Source organism: Sorex araneus, chromosome 6, assembly GCF_027595985.1.
Source record: "Sorex araneus isolate mSorAra2 chromosome 6, mSorAra2.pri, whole genome shotgun sequence".
Lineage (NCBI taxonomy): Eukaryota > Metazoa > Chordata > Mammalia > Eulipotyphla > Soricidae > Sorex > Sorex araneus.
This window is the reverse complement of record NC_073307.1, coordinates 153,219,079-153,244,014: the sequence shown is the minus strand read 5'-3', so window position 1 is coordinate 153,244,014 and position 24,936 is coordinate 153,219,079. Positions and strand designations below refer to the sequence as shown.

The following is a 24,936-nucleotide window of genomic DNA, read 5'->3' as shown; positions in this document are numbered from 1 at the left end:
AGGGGACCACGTAGGATGCTGGGAATCAAACTCAGGCTAGCCACGAGCAAGGCAAACACCCTACCTGCTATGCTATCACTCCAGCTCCACAAATACTTTTTAAGTAAAAAAAATTGACATTACCTTAATAAAAATCATAATTGAATAATCCCACTCAGGATGAGAAATATATTATCACGATCTTGTTAATTGTTGATTTCTCGAGCGGACCCAGTAACCTCTTCATTCATCCTTTCCCTAGGATCTTAGAAGGCTCTCTCGACTCAGCCCTCCAAATGATGTAGCTCTGGAGGATCTTTCAGGGCCAGAGGAATGAGATCCAGCTTGTTACTGGATTTAGCATAAGAATACACCATGGGAAGCTTACAAGGCTGTCCCATGTGGGCAGGAAACTCCCAGAAGCCAGCCAGGTTCTCACAGAGAGAGAAGTAGGCCACAAGACATCAGGGAGCTTGATTTTTAAGTCTCTGGATATTTATAGATGTATTTCTTGTAAAAATCAAATTTTCAGTTTTACTATATTTATCTTTATCTCCGATGCTCATCAGAGAAATATATTACAAACGAAAAATTGATTGTTACAAGGAATACATCTATAAATTTATGTTTCTCTCTTATAGACAAATAGACAAAAACAGATGTTAGGCTTATCTTCTGGGTTACTGAAGTGCCAACTATGTTGAGTGAACAAACTCATAAGGGTGCGTCTATTAAAGCAATGACACTGGTAAGAGAGCAAACCTTCATGTATTGATTCTTAGGGGGCAAATTTGAGAAAATTTCATGGTTGTCGACTACAACTCATTAAACTGAAAATGCACCTTCAGGATATCACAATCAATTTATATCTCAATAAACCCCATGGAGATGGATGAAACAAATTAAAAAAGAAAAAAACATATGACTAATTAACCAAACACAAACCCACATAAAGACACATGTACATAATTCTAAAGTTTTACACTTCTGGTCATAATGACTCTCTTTGTATATTACTCTTCACCGCTCTTACATAGCACACCCATTCCCCTTGCTTGCTTTTCTGGTTAACAGTATCCTAATCCATTCTATGATACTATAAAATATATATAACACTTAAGCATTTTTTCTGCTCTGATAATTATTACAATAATAAAACTAGGATGTGCCTAAAACAATGAAAGAAATCTCTTAATATATCATATTTTCTGTTATTTTCTTTGTCCCTCAAGAGGCATGCAAAATTATTTACAATCCTTCACCTAATTAATTGGAAACTCAGTGGACATTGAACTTAAGAAAAGATACTGCATACTTTTGTCCACATCTTTTGCAGTGCATATTTTACATCCTTGTTCCTCAAGCTATAGATTAACGGATTCAACATGGGGATAATGAGGCAATAAAATATAGAGGCTATTTTATCAGTGTCAAAGGAGTGACCAGATTTGGGTTTCATATACATAAATATCAAAGTCCCATAAAACACAGTGACCACTGTCAAGTGAGATCCACAGGTGGAAAAAGCTTTGCGTCTCCCCTCAGCAGACTTCATCCTGAGGATGGCAATGAGGATGAGCAGATAAGATAAGACAACCACTAGAAGAGTAAAAATCAAATCCAATGTGGAGAAAGACATAATAATCAACTGTATTTCATAAGTATTTGAGCAGAGCAAAGATAACAAGGGGAGAGAGTCACAGTAGAAATGACTGACAACGTTATAGCCACAGAAGGAGGAATTGAAGATTTTCATAGTGATCAGAAGAGAATTGCAGGTGCTGTAGAGATAGGAGATTGCCACCAACACCAGACACAGCCTTTGGGACATGATGACTGTGTAGAGCAGAGGTTTGCAGATGGCCACATAGCGGTCAAAAGACATTGCGGCTAGGATAAAAAATTCACTAATAATAAACATGTCAAAGAAAGTCAACTGTGTAGCACATAAATGATATGAAATTGAATTTTTATCTACAAGGAAATTTACCAACATTTTGGGTCCCACCGCGGTGGAGTAGCCGAGATCCGTGAGCGCCAGGTGTCTGAGAAAGAAGTACATGGGTGTCTGCAGCCTGGGGTCCACCTTGGTGAGGATGACCATGCCCAGGTTGCCCACTAGTGAGATCATGTAGATGACGAGGAAGAGCACAAATAGGGGAGCCTGCAGCTCCGGGCGGTCTGTGATTCCCAGGAGGATGAATTCCTTCAGCTCTGTGAGATTGTGTTTGTCCATTGAAGTCATAAATACACATATTCTGAAGAGAGACATTACCAGCAATAATTAAAAATTTTTACCTATAAATATATGATATTTATATATAAAAGATTTTAACACAAATTTAAATTTAATATGTTGTAATTCCATCTCTCTAGCACATGCACCTTCCATAGAAAGCACAATCATAATTTATATGCATAATATGTGGGTCGGAGTGACAGCACATTAAAGGGCATTAGCCTTATGCATGTTCGATTCCTCTGTCCCTCTGGGAGAGCCCGGCAAGCTACCAAGAGTGTTCTGCCCATACGGCATAGTTTGGCAATCTACCATGGTATATTCGATATGCCAAAAACAGTAACAATAAGTCTCACAGTGAGAGAAGCTACTGGTGCCCGCTCAAGCAAATTGATGAGCAAAGGGATGAGAGTGACTGTGACAATATATGCATAATAGCATGCATATTTTTTCAAACATATTGGCATATTGGAAACAAAAAATATGTTTGCAATTTCTTTGTGAGGGATTCAATGATTATTTGGTCGCTGATCTGATTCTTAGGATTGAAATTCGAACAACAGTATATTCTCCTTTGAGATATTTTTACTCATATTTCTCTTAAAGTGTTTTGTATGTATTTCCCTACAGGATAATTAAAGTATGGTTTCTTCCTTTGGTTTATTTTTTCTGTAACTGATATATACTAAGATATTTTTAACATGTTAAAATATATACATATGTACATTATAAGACATTTATACCAATATATCAAGATATTTTTAACATGTTAAAATATATACATATGTACATTATAATACCCCAGTTAAAGTGGGCATTTACAAGTATAGGAGGAATTTATATGAACAATCTATGCAAGAAAACAATTAAAAACAAAACAGAATAGATTGCATATATAAAATTAAAAATAGACTAAATTTGAGTACATGGAAGTGCCATGCTTTCCTGTGAATGTGTGGTATAGGAAATATATGCATATGAATGTCATATTGTTTTAAAAAACACAGTTTATATGATGCAGGATTCTAAGAAAATATCCTGTCCATATGTTAGACATATTGAGCTATTATTATCAAAGATATTTTAAATCACATCACTGGAATAAGTAGAAAGATAGATATTTAGCTGCTGTGATAAGCAATCAAAGATAAAACAAAACAATATTAAGTGGTAATTTATTAGATTGTAAGAAGGTAGAGAAGTTTTTATCAACAACTTTAGACTATAAAAAACTCAAACTGCTTTTAAAAGTTTGCCATCTAATCTGTTTATCAGACTATGATTTTAAAAGCTATACTCTAGGGTGGGTAGGGAGTAGGGAGTAGGGAATGTCTTATGATGTCTTATGATGTGCCTCTTGGAGAGCCCAACAAGCTACCGTGAGTATCCCACCTACATGGCAGAGCCTGGCAAGCTCCCCTTGGCATGTTCGATATGCCAAAACCAGGAACAATAACATGTCTCATTCCCCTGACCCTGCAAGAGTTTCCAACCTTTGGGAAAGACAAATAAGGAGAGGTTACTAGAATCTCAGGGTTGGGATGAATGGGGACATTACTGGTGCCTGCTCGAGTAAATTGATGAACAACAGAATGAAGGTGATACAGTGATACCCTAGGATGATGTGCCTTAAATTAATATCACTCCTTGAAGTGTGGTGGGGTTTTGGAAGGATCAGTTTGGGATGATGGAATAGTAACCTCTGGTCAAAGTGGGGATGAAGGAGCTCTATTTTCTTTTTAACTTAAAGAACATAGATACCCAAGTGAGCTGCTGAGCAATTTTTCTTTTTTGAAAAGGGGAAAGTTGGTGCCAGTGTGATAGCACAGTAAAGGCATTTGCCTTGCACACAGCCAACCTGGGATTGATCTCCAGTATCACATATGGTCCCCTGAGCTCCACCAGGAGTCATTCCTTAGTGCAGAACCAGGAATAACCCCTGAGCATCATAGAGTGTGACCCAAAACGCCAAAAAAAAAGTGGAGTGGAAGTTGGCAAATTAGTTTGAAAACCTCTACCCTAGAAAGTTATGTGTGCTTTTTGATAAATTCCACTAATAATTTAACATGCTATAGAGTTTATTCTTTCACAAACCTGGGTCTTTAAAAACTCCCAGACTCCAAAATTTGCTTTTCTCATCTCAGAACATAAAGAAAACTACCATTGTGCAAATCATGATATCAAAAAATTAGAAAAGGGATTAAATATTTATTATGTGTAATCTTTAGAAGGCAATAGTAAATACCTAACATATTTACTAGACACTAAAGCTTTAGATGGACTTTATCAGGATAAAAGAATAACTTCATCTTACTAATTATCAGACACATTTTTTCAGTCCTGGTTCCTATACGTTTTGTTTTCAGTTTTGACTTGTATTTTATTTGGGCCACACCTGACTGTGCTTAGGGGTTTTCATGCCTTCTATGTTTGGATCACTCCTACCAGTGCTCAGGAGATCATATGCAAAGCTGGGAATCTAACTCCGCTAGGTCACCTGCAAGGCAAGCATCTCACCTTCTTTTCTCTCTATTTGTCCCCTGAGCTCTATTTCTGATTAAGTATCTATGTATGCAAGATATGAATATTATGGCACATACATATGTACTTACATATATGTTAAGCAAGTAAAAGTATAAAAGTAAAAGGTTAAAGCATTTCAAAGATTTATTTTTTGCATTTAAGAAAACATTTGAAAAATAAACCTGAAGTAAGAGTAAAAAATAAACCTGAAGTAATTTCTATTCTGCTCATTAGCAGAATGCACACAAAAGTGAGACAGAAATCCTAGAGTGATACCAAGATTTGCCATAGAATAAAAGAGTTACTTTGCAGATGTGACCCAAGCTATTCGGGCATGTTGGTAATGTAGCACCACAGAGAGATTCTGTTTACCTGAATTGAAATTTCTGTCTTGGTTCCCCCATGTACTTCAGACCTCAGCTCAGCAGGAGCAATTTATGGATTCTGTTCACCCTCTGAGACTCCCTCTGAGGAGATCTAAAGCAATTTCTTAATTTTCCCTAGAGGATGCATGTAGGCGAGACGTACTGTTTGTAATTATTTTGAGAACACTTTATTATCCAGCAAGTGAGTTGTTTGCTTGCTTTTGCATTAGGTTTATAATTTTTTCCTCTTGATTAACTTAAACGTAATCAAGTTTTCTCTTCTATTCTCCACAATGTCTCAACCCTGGCAGCACCAACCTGTCCCCAGAGAGTTCTGTGTCTCTGGATTCTCTGAATAATGTAGCCATTTTGGGAACTGGATTAATTTATCTTATCTACACAGCAGGCTTCCAGCATTTCTCAGGTCTTCACTGAAGAATACAATTCATCAAATACTTCATATACAATTCATCAAATGTGTTGGCTCAAACCATATTTAATTTGTTACTTTAAAATAGTTAATGGGCTAAAAGTAACATTTGATATAAAAGTAGATATGAAAATAATATTGGATGTAAGTCTCATTTAATGGTATTTTTATATAATGGTATTTTAAAAAAAAACATTGTGTATTTTGCCAGGAGAAGAAGAAGTTAATGAAAAGAGAATTTAATTATTCTCACGCCTATTTCATCCTATTATTTACTCTTATTGGGCTGTCGGGTGCTTGCCTGTCACACAACTGACCTGGGTTTGATCCCTAATGCAGAATACAGTCCCCTGAACACCAGCAGCAACGATCCCTAAGACACAGCCAGAAAAATGCCTTGAGCACAGCTGAATGAGGCCTTTAAAATATTCATTAGAAATCATTAAAAAGAATAGTCATAAAAATATAAATCATGCATGTGTATCAATTATAAATTGACGAACAACTGGATGACAATGATGCAGAGATAGATCTAATCAAATAATGAAAAGTTTCAATGTTCTGAGCAGCTCTTCATTTTAAGTATTTGTGTATCTCCACTATTATTTTTTAACTTCATAGTTTCTAGGAACTCTATTTATTTTTATGATCCTATTTTGTAGTTTAATTAATACACTTCAATGTTATTTATGATATTGCTAATAACATTATTAATCTTTAATTACTTACTGTACCTCCCACCACAGAAGTGTCCAAACCTTTCCTGCTCAGGACTTACTCCTGGTTCTCTCCTCCAATGTGGATCTTGGTGGACTCAGGGTACCATGTGGAGTCTTGGCGAATTAACCTGAGTCAGCTCTTTGCACGGCAACCACCCTATCCACCGAACTATCTCTCCAAATCCCTTTCTGTTATTCCTTCCCTTCTTCTCTTGCTTCCTTGGCTTGAAAAATCTCTGTTTTATTATCTAAGTCAGGGTTTGTCCTTTTTTAATAATATCTATTCCTTTTCATTGTTGTTTCTCTGGGTACCATTGATAGTCAGAATATCAAGTTATTTTTCCTATCTAAGAAATATTCGGTCAACTTGATACCCTCTAGTTCCATCCAAGCTTCAGTGAACTTGAAGATTTCATTTTGTAAAATGATTATATATGATGTACATGTACCACAGATTTCTTTTTATCTATTCCTATTTGCTTGAACATTTGGGTTATTTCCTCATCTTAGGTACTGTACTTAGCACTACTTTGAGGATACGTGTGCATATATATTTTATGGAGATTACTCAAAAAAAAAGAACATCTATAGGGACCAGTAATTATACTCTTTGCATCTACCTTTCAAACACAAAAATATTATAAAAGGATATAAGCTTTCCTGTCTTGAAAAAGAAATGATTAATTTATGTAAAATTATTTGAAAAACATCACTGGGTGAAATTTTGGGTTTGGGTCATTTTCCCTGGACTCGCAACTGGGATTAATCTATCGTTGGACCAATCTACCCAAACCGACCCTACCGGATAATAGCACAACATGAACTGTTCTATTGCCTTTTTCAGATTTGGGTTGGTATGCAAGTAGTAGAGCAATTTCTCCATTTGTTGAGAGTTTTCAAATGTTATAAATAAGTTTCTATAGCATTTTCATAAAGAGAATTGATTCCAGCTTTCATGACTTCAGTGTGAGTCCAAGGAAATAATTCTTTGGCTGTTCTATTATGAATGAAGTCGAATTCACTGATGATAACTTTTTAGAGATTATGTTTTGGATGGCATGTCTGTAAACTCTTCACTATTTCTGGGTCCCAGATGTGAGTTTTTCACTATGTTCTCATCTAAATGTTTTGCAATTTTCTCATTTTATGTATTTTTGCTAGTTTTGATTAATCTCAGTGGTGTAAATTTAAGTCAACATAGTTTATCTGTGGATATGAAATTATGTAATAATTTAAGCAGCATTTTCCGAATATGATGTCTTTTTATTGAATGAATTCTGCATCTACATAAAGAATAAGTCAACTTAGAGGTGGCAGGGGGGCTTGGATGGGGGTGGCAGGAGGGTTACTGGGGACAAAGTTGGTAAAGGTGAGAGAATGGGCACTGGTGGAGGGATGGGTACTTGATCATTGCATGATTGAAATGTAATCACGAAAGTTTATGTCTGTAAAATTACCTCATGATAATTCATTAAAAACCTTTAAAAAAAGAATAAGTAAGCATTCTGCAATGTGCTATAACATGTTCTTGATTCTGAAATTTCTATAAATTTTAATTAACACACATAATAAATGTTTCCAGTTGTATAATATTTCATTGCTTGTGTATTTGCCATATTTCTTTCTATATTCAAAGGAATCATTTTGTACATCAATATTAATTCTAAATAATGAGAAATTATTTCCTTGGATAAGGAAGCAAGATAGATATTTAAAACATTTTTTCAAAGATGATTTCAGCTGGTTTACTTTTTTAATTCTTTGTGTTTTATATTTTTTAATATCAAATTGGATATTTCTTAAAGAATGTTGGCAAAACTTTACATTACTTTTTTGAAATATGAGTAATATTGCTGAGTTTTCTCTCTTCGACATTAATTATACTTTCCTATTTTGGAAGACTTCTTGAATCTTTTACTTTCCTGTCCATACTGACCTACAACACTTTTTTCAGATAATAATTATTCTGAAAGTAAATGTTTTTTGAAGATTGATTATAATTCATATAAATCCTAAAAGTTCATTTATTGAAGGAAAGTTTTACTTATAATTGAAATAACCTATCAACATATAATTAATGTGACAGTATATATCTGAAGCTTTTGTAACACAGCAGAGCCTGGCAAGCCACCTGTAGGATATTTGATATGCCAAAAACAGTAACAATAAGTCTCACAATGGAAACCTTAGTCGTGCCCACTTGAGCAAATCAATAAACAATGGGATGACAGTGCTAAAGTGCTATATTATGGAAAATTTTGAAAAGTATTATACCTTATATGTACATTCAACAGGAACTTATCTTGAATATGGAAGTATTCAATTAAAATTTGTAAAACTTAATTTTAGTTTTTTATTAATAAACTTTCAAAAATCAAACTAAACATTAAATGTGTGAAATATTGGCTTGTATCCAGTTGAGTTTGAAAAATCCATATGTTAGAGTATCATAAATTTTATTTCATTTATTATAATTTAACTTGAAAATGTCTGGAGTAAACCTCCAAAAATATTAGAAAGTTATATATTTTAATGATAGAAATTGCCACAACAGCTAATATTAATACTTTATTGAAAATCCAATACATATTTTAAAGTAAACGAAACATACTACATATACATACATGCTCAAAGTTAATTATATGATTTTTCATAATTTAAGTATAATCTATATAAATATTTAGTGATAGTTATATTTATCTTAAATCATGCTGATGATTTTTATTTCAATTAATGTTTAATCAAGTTTGATTGCCTATATAGAAACAGTATTCTTGGTTGTTGACAAGGAAAATGGACTTTCCTATATGATTTAAATATAATCCCATAAATGTTAAAAATATATGGGAAAGGTATGATATAATGTAGATAGGACTAGGACAAAATTTCTAAAGAATATTATATTTAGTACATATTTATACCTATTTATTTGCTTATATATGTCCGTCAATAGAGGTTAGCATAGAAAAAAATCTTGAAAGAAATTTAAAAATTCTTAACAGAAATGATCAAAACGATGTTGTCAAACAATAAATGCAACCAAGTACTACTTTGAGGAGATAAATAAACATGAAGAAATAGGACAGTGAGCAGAACAATCTACAGAACCAAAATTAATATAGTTACAGAAAATTATGTGATTATTTTAAACAAGTCCTTTTTTTGTGCTTTTTGGGTCACACCCAACAATGCTCAGGGGTTACTCCTGCTTCTGCACTCAGGAATTACTCCTGGCAGTGCTCAGGGCACCATATAGGATGCTGGGCATCAAACTCGGACTAGCCACGAGCAAGGCAAACACCCTACCTGCTATGCTATCACTCCAGCTCCACAAATACTTTTTAAGTAAAAAAAATTGACATTACCTTAAAAAAAATCATAATTGAATAATCCCACTCAGGATGAGAAACATATTATCATGATCACAAAATCTCGTTAATCGTTGATTTCTCGAGCGGACTCAGTAACCTCTTCATTCATCCTTTCCCTAGGATCTTAGAAGGCTCTCTCAACTTGGCCCTCCCAATGGTGTAGCTCTGGAGGATCTTTCAGGGTCAGAGGAATGAGATCCAGCTTGTTACTGGATTTAGCATATGAATACACCATGGGAAGCTTACAAGGCTGTCCCATGTGGTCAGGAAACTCCCAGAAGCCAGCCAGTTTCTCACAGAGAGAGAAGTAGGCCACAAGATATCTGGGAGCTTGATTTTTAAGTCTCTGGATATTTATAGATGTATTTCTTGTAACAATCAATTTTTCAGTTTTAATATATTTCTCTTTATCTCCGATGCTCATCAGAGAAACATATTCCAACTGAAAAATTGATTGTTATAAGGAATACATCTATAAATTTATGTTTCTCTCTTAAAGACAAATAGACAAAAACAGATGTTAGGCTTATCTTCTGGGTTACTGAAGTGCCAACTATGTTGAGTGAACAAACTCATAAGGATCCGTCTATTAAAGTGATGACACTGGTAAGAGAGCAAACCTTCATATATTGATTCCTAGGGGGCAAATTTGAGAAAATTTCATGGTTGTCGACTACAACTCATTACACTGAAAATGCACCTTCAGGATATCACAATCAATTTTTATCTCAATAAACCCCATGGAGATGGACGAAACAAATTATGAAAGAAAGAACATATGACTAATTAACCAAACACAAACCCACATAAAGACACATGTACATAATTCTAAAGTTCTACACTTCTGGTTATCTTGACTCCCTTTGTATATTATTCTTTACTTCTCTTACATAGCACACCCATTCCCCTTGCTTGCTTTTGTGGTGAACAGTATCCTAATCCATTCTACTATACGATAAAATACACATAAATCTTAAGCTTTTTTCTGCTCTGATAATTATTACATTAATAAAACTAGGATGTGGCTAAAACAATGAAATAAATCTCTTAATATATCATATTTTTTGTTATTTTCTTTGTCCCTCAAGAGGCATGCAAAATTATTCACAATCCTTCACCTAATTAATTGGAAACTCACTGGACATTGAACTTAAGAAAAGATACTGCATACTTTTGTCCACATCTTTTGCAGTGCACATTTTACATCCTTGTTCCTCAAGCTATAGATCAAGGGATCCAACATAGGGATGATAAGGGTGTAAAATATAGAGGCCATTTTATCAGTGTCAAAGGAGTGACCAGATTTGGGTTTCACATACATAAATATCAAAGTCCCATAAAACACAGTGACCACAGTCAAGTGGGATCCACAGGTGGAAAAAGCTTTGCGTCTCCCCTCAGCTGACTTCATCCTGAGGATGGCAATGAGGATGAGCAGATAAGATAAGACAACCACTAGAAGAGTAAAAATCAAATCCAAAGTGGAGAAAGACATAATAATCAACTGTATTTCATAAGTATTTGAGCAGAGCAAAGATAACAAGGGGAGACAGTCACAGTAGAAATGACTGACAACGTTATAACCACAGAAGGAGGAATTGAAGATTTTTATAGTGATCAGAAGAGAAACGAAGGTGCTGTAGAGATAGGTGATTGCCACCAGCACCAGACACAGCCTTTGGGACATGATGACTGTGTAGAGCAGAGGTTTGCAGATGGCCACATAGCGGTCATAGGACATTGCTGCTAGGATAAAAAGTTCATTAACAATAAACATGTCAAAAAAGTCAACTGTGTAGCACATAAATGATATGAAATTGAATTTTTATCTACAAGGAAATTTACCAACATTTTGGGTCCCACCGCAGTGGAGTAGCCAAGATCCGTGAGCGCCAGGTGTCTGAGAAAGAAGTACATGGGTGTCTGCAGCCTGGGGTCCACCTTGGTGAGGATGACCATGCCCAGGTTGCCCACCAGTGAGATCATGTAGATGATGAGGAAGAGCACAAATAGGGGAGCCTGCAGCTCTGGGCGGTCTGTGATTCCCAGGAGGATGAATTCCTTCAGCTCTGTGAGATTGTGTTTGTCCATTGAAGTCATAAATACACATATTCTGAAGAGAAACATCACCACCAAATAATTAAGAAATTTTATCTATAAAAATATGATATTGTAAAATATATATGATATTTATATATAAAAGATTTTAAAACGATTTTTAATTTAATAATTTGTAATTCCATCACTCTAACACATGCAATTCCCATAAAAAGAACATGCATAATTTATATGCAAAACATATGCATATAAACAATCACATTTGCTCAGAGATATAGGCAAATTGGAAAGAAAACTGCGTTTGCAATTTCCTTTTGAGGGTTCAATGATTATTTGTTCACTGATCTGATTCATAACACTAGAAATGGAACTACACTGTATTTTCCTTTGAGAAAATTTAACTCATATTTCACGTAAAGTATTTTGCATGTATTTCCTTACAGGATAACTAAAGTATGTTTTCTCCCTTGGGTTTATTTTTACTATAACTGATATATACCAAGATATTTTTAACTTGTTAAAATATATACATATGTACATTATAATTTTGGATTTAAAGTGGGCATTTAAATATAATAGGAATTTATATGAATAATGCATAGAAGACAACAATTAAAATTAAGAACAAAACAATACATTGAGTTAGAACAGAGCTACTAAGATTAGTGGTTTAAAATATGGTGTAAGTTTTAAAAATGTGGGTATTATATAGTTTAAGATATATATGTACATACATGTATATAAAATTAAAAATAGACTAAATTTGAGTACATGGAAAATGGCAGGCTTTTCTTGTGAATGTGTGGTCTAGGATATATATGCAGATAAAATGCATACTTTAAAGAAAAAACATAGTTTATGTAATGCAAGTATCTAAGAAAATATCCTGTCCCTTATGTTAGAAATATTGAGCTATTGTTATCAAAGTTATTTTAAAACACATCACTGGAATTAGCAGAAAGATAGATCTTTAGCTGCTGTGATAAGCAATCAAAGATAAAAAAATAATTTTAAGTGCTATTTTCATAGAATTTAAGAAGGTAGAGAAGTTTTTATAAACAACTTTAGACTATAAAAAATATCAAACTGCTTTTAAAAATTTTGCATCTCAACTGTTAATCAGAGTATGATTTTTAAAGCTATACTCTAGGATGAATAGGGAGTAGGGAATTCTTATGATGTCTTATGATGTGCCTCTTGGAAGCTGGACAAGCTACTGTAAGTATCCCACCTGCATGGCAGATCCTAGCAAGCTCCCAGTGGTGTTTTTGATATGCCAAAACCAGTAACAATAAAGGTCTCATTCCCCTCACCCTGCAAGAGCCTCCAGTCCTTGGAAAAGAAAAATAAGGAGAGGTAAGTAAAATCTCAGCGCTGTAATGGGGACATTACTGGTGCCTGATCCAGTAAATTGATGAACAACAGGATGACAGTGATACTCTAGGATGATGTTCCTTAAATGAATACTATCACTCCTTGAAGTGTGGTGGGGCTTTGGAAGGATCATTCTTAGAATGATGGAGTAGTAACCTCTGGTGAAAGTGGGGATGAAGGACCTCTATTTTTTTAACTTAAAGAACATAGATTCCCAGGTGAGCTGCAGAGCAATTTTTCTTTTTATTTATTTATTTTTTATTTTTTTGAAGCAACATTTAATTTTGAAAACACGATATCTGTAATAACTAATGCCAGTCATTTTTTAAAAGTTGGTGTGGAAGCATGTCAGAGCAATTTTTCTTTTTGAAAAGGGGGAAGTTGGTGCCAGAGTGATAGCACAGTGGAGAAGGCATTCGCCTTGCTCACAGCCAACCTGGATTTGATCTCTGGCATCTTATATTGTTCCCTGAGTATAGCCAGGAGTAATTCCTTAGTGCTGAACCAAGAGTAACCCCTGTGCATCCCCAGGTGTGACCCAAAAAGCCAAAAGAAATGTTGAGTGGAAGTTGGCAAATCAGTTTTGAAACCTCTAACCTTATAAGTTATGTGTGCTTTGTGACAAATGCCACTAAAAATTTAACATGCTATAGAGCTTATTCTTTCACAAAACTGGGTCTTTAAAATCTTCCAGACTCCAAAATTTGCATTTCCAATCTCAGAACATAAAGGAAACTACCTTTGGGGCTGGAGAGATAGCACAGCGGGTAGGGCGTTTGCCTTGCACGCGGCCGACCCGGGTTCAAATCCCAGCATCCCATATGGTCCCCTGAGCACGGCCAGGGGTAATTCCTGAGTGCAGAGCCAGGAGTAACCCTGTGCATCGCCAGGTGTGACCCAAAAAAAAAAAAAAAAAAAAAAGGAAACTACCTTTATGCACATCAAGATATCAAAAAAAATTTAAATGAATCATATATTTATATGTGTAATCTTTAGATGGCAATGGTAAATACCTAGTTTATTTATTGTACTACAACGCTTTAGGTGGACATTTTCAGGGAAAAAAAAAAAATAAATTCACCTTACTGATTATCATACATATTTTTTCAGTCCCGGTTCCTTTACGTTTGCTTTCAGTTTTGACCCCTACATTATTTGGGCCACACCTGGCTGTGCTTAGGGTTTTATATGCCTTCTATATTTGGATCACTCCTACAAGTGCCTAGAGGATCATATGCAAAGCTTGAATCTAACTTAGCTAGGTAACCTGCAAGGCAAGCATCTCACCCTCTTTTCTCTCTGTTTGTCTCCAGACCTCTATTTTTCATTAAATATCTATGTTATCATTATACAAATATTATGGCATGTCATATATATATTATTGACATATATGTTTAGCAAGTAAAAGTATAAAAGTAAAAGGTTAAAGCATTTCAAAGATTTTTTTGTATTTAAGAAAACATTTGAAAAATAAATATGAAGTATGAGAGAAGTTCATGTTGGTAACATAGCACCGCAGAGAGATTCTGTTTACCTGAATTGAAATTTCTGTCTTGGTTTCCCCATGTACTTCAGACCTCAGCTCAGCAGGAGCAACTTAAGGATTCTTTTCACCCTTTGAGACTCCCTCTGAGGAGATCCAAAACATTTTCTTAGTTTTCCTTAAGGAATATGAAAGCCTAGAGGGTGCAATTAGGTGAGATGTACTATTTGTAATTATTTTGCGAACACTTTTTATGCTTCAGCAAGTGAGTTGAGTTGCTTGCTTTTGCATTAGGTTAACTTAAACTTAATCTAGTTTTCTCCTGTATACTCAACAATGCCTCAAACCTGGCAGCACCAACCTGTCCCCAAAAGTTCTGTGTCTCTGGAGTCTCTAAATGATGTAGCCATTTTGGATTAATGTATTTTATCTACACAGCAGGCTTCCAGCATTTCTCAGGTCTTCACTGAATTCCTAAATGTATTGCCTCAACCATTTTTATTATTTTACTTTAAAATATTTAATGAGCTAAAGTAACATTAGATATAAATATGAATATAAAAATAACATTGGATATAAATGGTATTGAATGGTATTTCTATATAATGGCATTTTTTAAAACATTGTATGTTTTTCCAGATGAAGACTCTCATGAAAAGAGAATTCAAATTTTCTCATGCCTATTTCATCCGTTTATTACGTCTTATATTTACTTTTAATATTTTCCTATGTTATATTTTAATACTCTTTCTTTTTCATATTGTTGAATTCCCATCCAATGTTGAATAATCACTTTTAGGAAATTCTACTGTGTTACATAATATTTTAAGGATAGATGTTTTCCGTATGGATCAGAAAGAATATGGTGGTCGGGTGCTTGCTTGGCACACAACTAACCAGGGTTTGATCCCAATGCAAAATACAGTCCCCTGAACACCAGCAGCAGTGACCCCTGAGTGCAGAACCAGAAAAAAAAGCCTTGAGCACAGCTGGGTGAGGGCCCTAAAACATTTATTAGAAATCATTAAAAAGAATAGTCATAAAAATATAAATCATGCATGTGTATCAAGTATAAACTGACAAACAGCGGGATGACAGTGATACAGACATAGATCTAAACAAATAATGAAAAGTTTCACTATTCTGAGCAGCTCTTCATCTTAGGTATTTGTGTACCTCCACTATTATTTTTTTACTCCATATTCTAGGAACTTTATTTTTATGATCCTATTTTGTAGATTAGTTAATACACTTCAATGTTATTAATGATGATACTAATAATATTATTAATCTTTTATTACTTACTATACCTCCCAGCACTGAAATGTGCAAACCTTTCCTGCTCAGGACTTACTCCTGGTTCTCTACTTCAGGGTCAATCTTGGTGGACTCAGGTACCATGTGGAGTCTTGGCGATAAAATCTGAGTCAGCTGTATGCACAGCAACCACCCTATCCACTGAACTATCTCTCCAAAACCCCCTTCTGTTATTTCTAACTCAGCAATTTTTTTCTTCCCTCTTTCTTTTGCTTTCTGGGGCTTGAAAATCTCTTTTTCATTCTCTATGATAAGACTTTGTCATTTTTAATAATATCTACTCCTTTTGTTTTTTGTTGTTTCTCTGGGTATAATTAATAGTCAGAATATCAACGTTTTTTTTCTATCTATGAATTATTTAGATAGAAAATAATTCTTTGCAGGGTTCTCTGAAAGGGATGGAGAAATTGAACATTGGTAGCATTTAAAATTTAATAAAAATAAAGAAACTTAGTGGGAAATAAATTTTCAGAAAAGCCATCAGATTCTTAATGCATAACTATTTTTATGCGGATTCGGTTTCAGTTTGCATACAACAAACAGCAATGTGGAATTTGGTTAATGACTAATATGTTAGAGATATATTATTTTGGCTTCTAATCATCATTGCTTAGTATTGTAGGAAGAATGTATTTATAAATTAAAAGTGATACCTGAATCCACATCAATGGGGTCAAATGCTGGTTTTGTGGAGGAAGAGTAAAGGCCAAGGAAAATGATTAAATCTCTTATACTAAAGAGAGTTTGGCTGGAGTGATATTACAGAAGGTAGGCATGTGACTTGCACGTGGCTGACCCTAGTTCAATTCTTTCGCCCCTCTTTGAGAGTCCAGCAAACTAATGAGAGTATTTCGCCCACAATGCAGAGCCTGGCAAGCTTCCCGTAGCATATTAAGTATGCCAAAGACAGTAACAACAAGTCTGACAATGGAGACCGGTGCCCGCTCGAGCAAATTGATGAGCAACGGGATGACAGTGATGCAGTGATACTAAAGAGAATCACTCTAAGAAAGAAGCTTGGGGCCGGAGAGATAGCACAGCGGGTAGGGCATTTGCCTTGCACGCGGCCGACCCGGGTTTGATTTCCGGCATCCCTTATGGTCCCCCAAACACTGCCAGGAGTAATTCCTGAGTGCAAAGCCAGGAGTAACCCCTGAGCATTGCTGGGTGTGACCCAAAAAGCAAAAAAAAAAAAAAAGAAAAGAAAGAAAGAAGATAAAGTTTTGCATTCAAGAAACCATCTTCTATTTTCCTTCCAATAACTTGTGAAGACAGAAGTGATCGGACTGGCTGAATAGGCCCTTCAGTTCCAGGCATGTAACCCGACTGTCTGGTCAGGTCTCTTCATAGCATGCAAGTAGCTTGTTCTTGCTAATGGCAGGTTCCTACAGTGATCTTCAGTGTCCCAGAAGCGGGAGGATCCTCATAGAAGATAATTGGTGCATGTCTACAGCTCATAATCACAATACACTCTTTTAATAGTGTGTATGCTATGCCTGAATAAAGGTAGTCAATCCACCGCTAAGTAGTTGTGGTACTTTTTGTCTGTTTGTTTGCTTGTTTCTTGGCTTTCCCAACTGGTACTCAGGGGTTCCCAGAGCAATAGTTCAATGTGAAGGCTCAGTATATCACAGACTCTGTGGTGCTCAGAATTTCACAGGCATTCAGGAATTACTCCTGGTAGTGCTCAGAGATGCTGGGGGAACTTTGTGGTGAGAGGGATCAAACCACATCAACCAATTGCAAGACATATCCCTTAACCCCTGTACTGTCTCTCTAGACCAAGGTTTTGATTTCTATGTTTGCCCACTAACCAATTGAAATAACAATTAAAAGGCAATGGCCACACTAATTACCATATACACACTAGAATATCTATATTTGGTTAGATTTTAGCACTGTAGCACTGTTGTACCTTTGTTCATGAATTTGCTCGAGGGGGCACCAGTAATATCTCGATTGTGAGACTTGTTGTTGTTACTGTTTTTGTATATTGAATACACCATGGGTAGCTTGCCAGGCTCTGCCCTGTGGGCAAGATACTGTCGGTAGCTAGCCAGGCTCTTTGATAGGACAGAGGAATCAAACCCGGTCATCCGTGTGCAAGGTTAACACATTACCTACTGTGCTATTGCTCTAGCCCCCCCTCCCCCAAACAATTCTTGGCAAAGTAAATAAATTAAGGCTTGTTCCTAGTTTAATATATTTCCAATAGCTCAGTAATATTGTTAATTCACTGTTTGTCAAATGTTAGCCTCCTTTAATGCCTTGGAGTACATGTAAACATATAAGCAAATATCTTATGTTTCCTTCCTCCCTGCCTTTCTCTCAAGATAATGGCAGCTTAATAGTCATTTTTTAAATTAAATTACTGCATTTTAAAATTACCTTGATTTAAAAGAACATAATTTTTTCATCAATCTCTTGAAGGCATCCTTCACATCCTTATTCCTCATGCTATAGATCACTGGATTTAGCATGGGGATTATCAGTGTATAAAACACAGAAGCCATTTTATCAGTGTCTAATGAGTGCTTAGTCTGAGGCTGTAAATACATAAACAATAGTGTTCCATAGAAAATTGTGACTGCCGTGATGTGTGAAGCACAAGTAGAAAAGGCCTTTCTCCTACCTTCTGCTGACCGCATCCTGACAATGGACAAAGCAATGTTGGAATAAGAAACTACAACTATAATCATGGACAACATCAAATTAGTCCCAGCTGATATAAAAATCAACATTTCTGTAGAGGAGGTGTCAGAGCAAGACAGTGCTAACAGAGGGACACTATCACAAAAAAAGTGATTGATTACATTGGAAGAACAATAAGCCACAGAGAATATGCTGTATGAAGCCACAAAAGAAGTGGATACAGCATAGAAGTATGTAAGGGATATTAGAAGGTAGCATTTTTGCCGTGATACCACCACCAAGTAGAGCAGAGGATTGCAAATGGCCACATAGCGGTCATAGGCCATAACAGCTAACATGCAAACCTCAGATACAATGAAAACCACGAACACTCCGAGCTGGATAGCACATTCATAGTAGGTCATAGTTTTCTTCTTTACCAAGAAATTGATCAGCATTTTAGGGGCAATAACAGTAGAGTTTCCGAGATTGATGATAGCCAGATGCCGGAGGAAAAAGTACATGGGGGTGTGAAGTCGGGAGTCCACGCTGGTGAGGATGATGATGCCCATGTTCCCTGTCAGCGTCATCCCATAGATGAGCAGGAAAGCGAAGAAGAGAGGAACCTGAAGGTCTGGACGGTTGGAGACACCGGCGAGGATAAACTCTGTGACCCAGGTGAAGTTTCCAGGAGCCACAGAAGAAAGCATTTGGAAGTTCATCTGTTGTAGAACAAACGGGAGTCTGTTCACAAACTTTAAGGAATTATTTTCTATTCACCCCTTTGGATGGCAATGACCATTTATGAGTAGTATTCCCTGAAATCTAGTAGAACTTATTTATTAAACACAAGGTATTGGATTTAATACATATTCTTTAAAGTCTTTGAGTTTCTGTCAAAGCATGTGCTCCATCCCTTTGATCTATCTCCCTGACACAATAAGTACGATTTTAAGAAAAGACATGGTTTTCTACTGTGTTATACCATAAGAAGCAATAAAGTTGAAAAAACAGAAAATTTTCTATAGTGAGGCAGAATAAGTGACAGAATAAAAATTGGAGCAGCAAACAAAAATGCCTATCTTTGGTAAGTGTTTCTGACATCAAGCATCATTCTTTCTCTTGACCTCTTTGTATGATGCTTATTTATTTATCAGGAGATTGTTAGCTGTTTTTTTTATTTTTTTGTCCCAGGCAAGGTTCTAGCTTCAAGTAAATTACTTCTTCATTATCTCATAAGAACTTCAGTTTAGATAATAATAACAACAATCATAATAAAACCTGGAAATAAAACATGTGAATAAGATCACTGAGATTTGCAGTATGTACAATGAGGAAATTTACCCAGAAAATAATGCAAAATAGTAACCTGGTAAAATGATTTCACACCGGTTATTAGTTAAGATAACATCTTTGGGGCCATAGAATTTACATAGGGTCCAAGACATTTGCTTTGCATGTAGTCTCCAACCTTCTTTAGTCTCTGACCCTGTGTGTGGTTTCCTGAGCACCGCAGGGGTCATTTCTGGACACAGACCCAGGAATGAGCCTGAGCAACACTGGATGAGACCAAAGATCTGCTTCTTCCAGCAACTGCCCCACAGTGCTACTGATATCCAGTGTGCTACTACTTGTAGACTTCCTTAGAAATTGCAATAATAAATTTTTAAGGAATAGCATAAATAAATATTTGTCTAAACCCTAAATGTTGTTGGCAGAATATCTTATTATATGTTTATCCAATTTACATATTTTCAAATATATGTAAGCATACATAAATATATATTTACATAAATATCTATGTAGTATATATTTCTATTCTAATAATTCCCTTTTTTGGCTTCCAAAGTTCAAAGTTGCATAAGCATAGTCATTGGCTATTGTATCCTTTTTATCTTCATGTCATGTACTCTCATATTATCTGGTAGAAAAATAAAAGTTATTAATGGTTTTTAATGAATAAATGATTTCTAAGCTATTTTGAGAATAATTGAAAAGCGTTTCAGCATTGTTTTTCAATATATTCTAGAGTTACATCCATAAATCTTCTGATCATACTCTTACCAGGACTTTATCTCTGTTTTTAATTTATATTGAGGTTTTCAAATTATTTTATTGAGTAGATGGGAGACATGGGAGGTTTGCTCTCCTCTCTGAAAGATTTCTTCATAGGTAGCCCTGACTCCATGGAATCAGAGACTAAAAAAGAATGTAGCAGCAAGTGAGGCTATCAAACGTAAATTTGGAGTTATAAATTATCTTTGTGATTATACTCCAGATATAATATCTTCTCGGGAATACTGCTAGTGAAAACTGGAAAGGTAAAATTATAGGTGAGTTGTCTTTAAGTTATCACATGTTGAAGTCTAATAACTAATAGTCTTAAAGGTATGTTACAGGTACTTTAATAGGTACTTTATGCATATTTTATAGGTAATTTTAATTCATGTACTGAAAATTCCAGTTACTTACATTTTCCGTGTTCTTATCATTTTCTTTTGTTGAAAAATTGTAAGACAAAAATGCAAAGATTAATTCCTTCTTAACTTATCTTTTTCACATCATTTTATGGCCATCAGGAAATGTCATTTGATCCTTGAACTTTATTTCCTTTATCCATATGTTATAATGTTTTGCCTATTCACATCAGAAATCCAGTGTCTTGAACTTTCTAAATTTTTATGTCTCCTTGAGGAGTGTCTAATATACAGTTCTTCTTGAGATCTTTTCAACTAAGATATTGTAGTTCTTTTATTATAATATAAGCAGTTTATCTAAATATGTCTCATTATTGCTATAATGGCATATTATAATTTTATGTAGACATTTGTGTCATCAAATTGAATGAATACATTTCCTTAGAAGGTTTGTTTTCAAAGAAGAGCATAATTTGCATTTTGGGTCATTGTATATATAGTTTTGTTACATAAGTCAACCTGTGAAAAATAATGTTTTCAAATTAGCTAATATTATAGAAATAAAAGTTTGCTTGGTTATAAAATAATTTATGAATATAAGACATAATGACTTCAGTTCTTATTTGGAAATATGAAAACTAATGATATATATAAAATTTTTCCCTCAAAATGAGTCTTGGGAATGATTATTTATTTCCAAGATTGAATCTTGAAAGAAACCTTTGTTAAATCACTGAATTAGTTGGTAATTCAGGTAATTGAATATATGAAAAGCATATATTCAATGCCTTTTAAAATGAAATTGAGATGGCTCATTTTAAGGATTGCTTCAGAACTTTAAATTTATGAAACAAAAATAAGACATATTTTCCACTCACCTTAAGAGAGAATCTACCTCATGTTCTTGTGGAATTTCTATGTGACGATGGCAATATGATTTGATGGGCTTTTATAAGTCTGTAAACACAGGTGATTCTAGGATACATAAATTTCCCCCCCTACATCTTAAGGGAAGATGCCATCTGGGGCCGGTTTCTAGACAAGATTACTGCTTAGGAGCTTAACTAGCCTCTTGAGTATTCTCTATGACTGGTGGTGCTTTTATCAGTGAACTTTTATCAATCATAGATAAAAAACACAGTAATTTAAGTCTGTTTATCAAAGTAACTGATTTACACTAAATAATTCTTCATTGCAACTGTGGACTATTGAAGAGCTTAACAGGAGTGGATTAGCAGGGAAATTTGAATAAAGCATCACGGGTATGAGGTAATACCTTATGATCATTTTGATTTATGGTTATCTGGTACTAAGTAATGAGCACTATCATATGCTCATTCACCACCTATATGTCTTGTTTGTGAGCATATGGGATTGGCCTTGTTCACAAGATTGCCCTTGTGCAAGATTAGTGCACTATCTCTCTGGCCCTTCTTTTCCCTACTATTTGAGGTGGCTGTTTTTGTTGTTGTTATTGTTGTTGCTATTACTGAGCTCTGTAAGTACTCTATAGATTTTGGAATCTTACTCTTGTATCAGGTGCTAACATTTTTTCCCAATCTTTTAATTTCAGCCTGAATTCCTTTGCCAGTGAGAAACGTGGGAAATTACATATAGACCCACTGGCTATTTTTGTTTGTATTATCTATCCCAGTGGAATCGGGTCATTGAAGGCCCCTTTGATGTCCACATCTTGGAGTGTGGAGTGTTCAGCCTCAACATATTCTATGGTTTCTGGTCTAATCTACAGGCGTTTTGTACACTTTATCTCAATTTGTGTGTGTGTGTTGTGTGTGTGTGGTACAAAATATGGTTACAGTTTCAATTGTTTATAAGTGGTTTTCTAGTTTTCCCAGCACTGTTTGTTGAAGAAGCTTTCCTTACTTTACTCCATACATGAAAATCATTTTTGTATATTACCTACCCATATATCTGTAGATTTATCACTAAGACCTCATTTCTGATCTATTGATCTGTCACGCTATCCTATTAGAGTACCATGCTATTTAAATTATTATGAATATAAAGTTTCTGTATATACTTTAAAGCATAATACTCCTAATTTTTTTCCTCCAGGATAACATTAGCTCTTTGTGAGTTTTTAATGCTTCTATAAATATTTTAATTGTGCTTATTCTAAGTTCCTGAAGAATATGATAGGCAATCTAATGGGGATTGCAATAAATCTATATTATGCTAGAGTATGCATTTTGATATTAATGGCTCTAGTGAATCAAACGGGCTGGAGTGACAGCACAGTGGGTAGGGCATTTGCCTTGCATGCCGCCGACCTGAGTTTGATTCCTCCATCCCTATCGGAGAACCTGGCAAGCTACCTGTGGCTTTGTAATTGGTTTTATATTGAAGAACACTCCATTTATCCAAAATTTGCTGAGCACTTTTATCATAAGTTGATGTTGAATTCATAAAAAGCCTTTTTGGCATCAATCAATACAATCATACATTTTTTATTTTTCTTTTTGTTGATATGTTTGATATCCTATCTTAACCACCTCTTCATTTACTTACAGATCTCTAAAATAATGTTGGTATGTCAGTGCCAGCACTATAGCACTGTAGCACCGCTGTCCAGCTTTTCATCGATTTGCTCGAGCAGGTTCCAGTAACGTCTCCATTGTGAAACTTGTTACTGTTTTTGGCATCTCAAATAATGCCACGGATAACTTGCCAGGCTCCGCTGCACAGGCAGAATGATACATGGGTTTGCCTACCAGAGACAGTCCAAGAAAACAGAAAAGAGAGTTATCTGGAGATCTGCATGGTTGGACACCTGTGAGAAAAAACTCTGTCACCCAGATGAAAATTTAATATATTAAAGCAAGAAATTAAATCATTAGGTTATGTACAATAATGTGCAATCTAATTTCTCATGCTTGATTTCCTCTCTACATAAGACTTCAAATTATATGTGTTAGATCCAATACTTTGAGTTCAATGAGTTCTACATGATGTCAAGGAATATTACTCATGAATGGTTCTGATCATTCAAGACAGCCTAGAAAAAAGTTCCTGAAAGTTTGTGAACTCTTCCATTTCTTCTACAGATGAAGAATTTCCAAATGCTTCCATGGCTCCTGCGCATTTCACCTGGGTCACAGATTTCACATGGAAAATATAGTCTACTTCGTGCTGAAAGTAGACTATGGGCCAAACATGATGGCCACTTGCTACCTGTATTGCAAACCATAATACCCAAAAGGAGAGAGAGAGTAAAAGGAAATGTGCCTGCCATTGAGGCAGGGGTGGTGGGAGGGATTCTGTTAACATTGGTGATGGAGAATGGGCACTGGTGGAGGGATGGATACTTGATCATTGTATGATTGAAATGCAATCATGAAAGTTTGTAAGTCTGTAACTGTTCCTCAAGTGATTCATTAAAAAAATTAAAAAATTATAAAAATAAAATGGTTAAAGAATAGAACATCCACAGGTTTTTCATTTTTTTCTAGTTAGCATTTTCTTTTTTTACTTATATTACTTTCACAAAATTATTTCATGATTTAGAAATGGATTCTTTGTCTTAAAAATGTTGCTTTCCAGGGGCTGGAGCGATAGCACAGCAGGTAGGGCGTTTGCCTTGCACGCAGCCTGCCTGGGTTCGATTCCCAGCATCCCATATGGTCCCCCGAGCACCGCCAGGAGTAATTCCTGAGTGCAGAGCCAGGAGTAACCCCTGAGTATCGTCGGGTGTGACTCAAAATGTTAAAAAAAAATGTTGCTTTTCAATGTTACAAATATTTTTATTGTTGACTTTTTAAAACTATCTTTCATTAATAAGAATTATGACTTTAAATCGTGACTTAGGTTCAGAAGCAGTTTTACTATTTGAAGCAAAATAATCTCAGGAAGAGCAACATTTTATCTGATATAAATAGGATTTGCAATTAATATATCTTTGGTTTTGATCACAGCATGTGATGGTCAAGGAAATACTACTGTTTTTGGATTTGTTGTGCTTGGAGGACTGTGTTACAGTGGAACTGAACCAGGCCCTTGACACATAGTCCAA

At 35.2% G+C, this 24,936-nt stretch overlaps 2 protein-coding genes and 1 pseudogene across 2 annotated transcripts; all 3 read right to left on the bottom strand.

Moving 5' to 3' along the window:
* Window positions 1-1,273: 1,273 nt before the first annotated feature.
* LOC101555874 (olfactory receptor 8K3-like) lies at window positions 1,274-2,224 on the bottom strand. Its single transcript, XM_055142993.1, has one exon. It carries the CDS (start codon window positions 2,222-2,224, stop codon window positions 1,274-1,276), a length of 951 nt encoding a protein of 316 aa, XP_054998968.1.
* An 8,552-nt stretch (window positions 2,225-10,776) lies between these two features.
* Window positions 10,777-11,717, bottom strand: LOC101547210 (olfactory receptor 8K3-like; annotated as a pseudogene).
* Window positions 11,718-18,242: 6,525 nt separating this feature from the next.
* LOC129406013 (olfactory receptor 8J3-like) lies at window positions 18,243-19,211 on the bottom strand. The gene has a single exon (XM_055143754.1). It carries the CDS (start codon window positions 19,209-19,211, stop codon window positions 18,243-18,245), a length of 969 nt encoding a protein of 322 aa, XP_054999729.1.
* Between the last annotated feature and the right edge of the window lie 5,725 nt (window positions 19,212-24,936).

Coding starts and splice junctions, on each gene's coding strand:
- LOC101555874 (XM_055142993.1), bottom strand. CDS start 2,224: ATGACTTCAATGGACAAACACAATCTCACAGAGCTGAAGGAATTCATC.
- LOC129406013 (XM_055143754.1), bottom strand. CDS start 19,211: ATGAACTTCCAAATGCTTTCTTCTGTGGCTCCTGGAAACTTCACCTGG.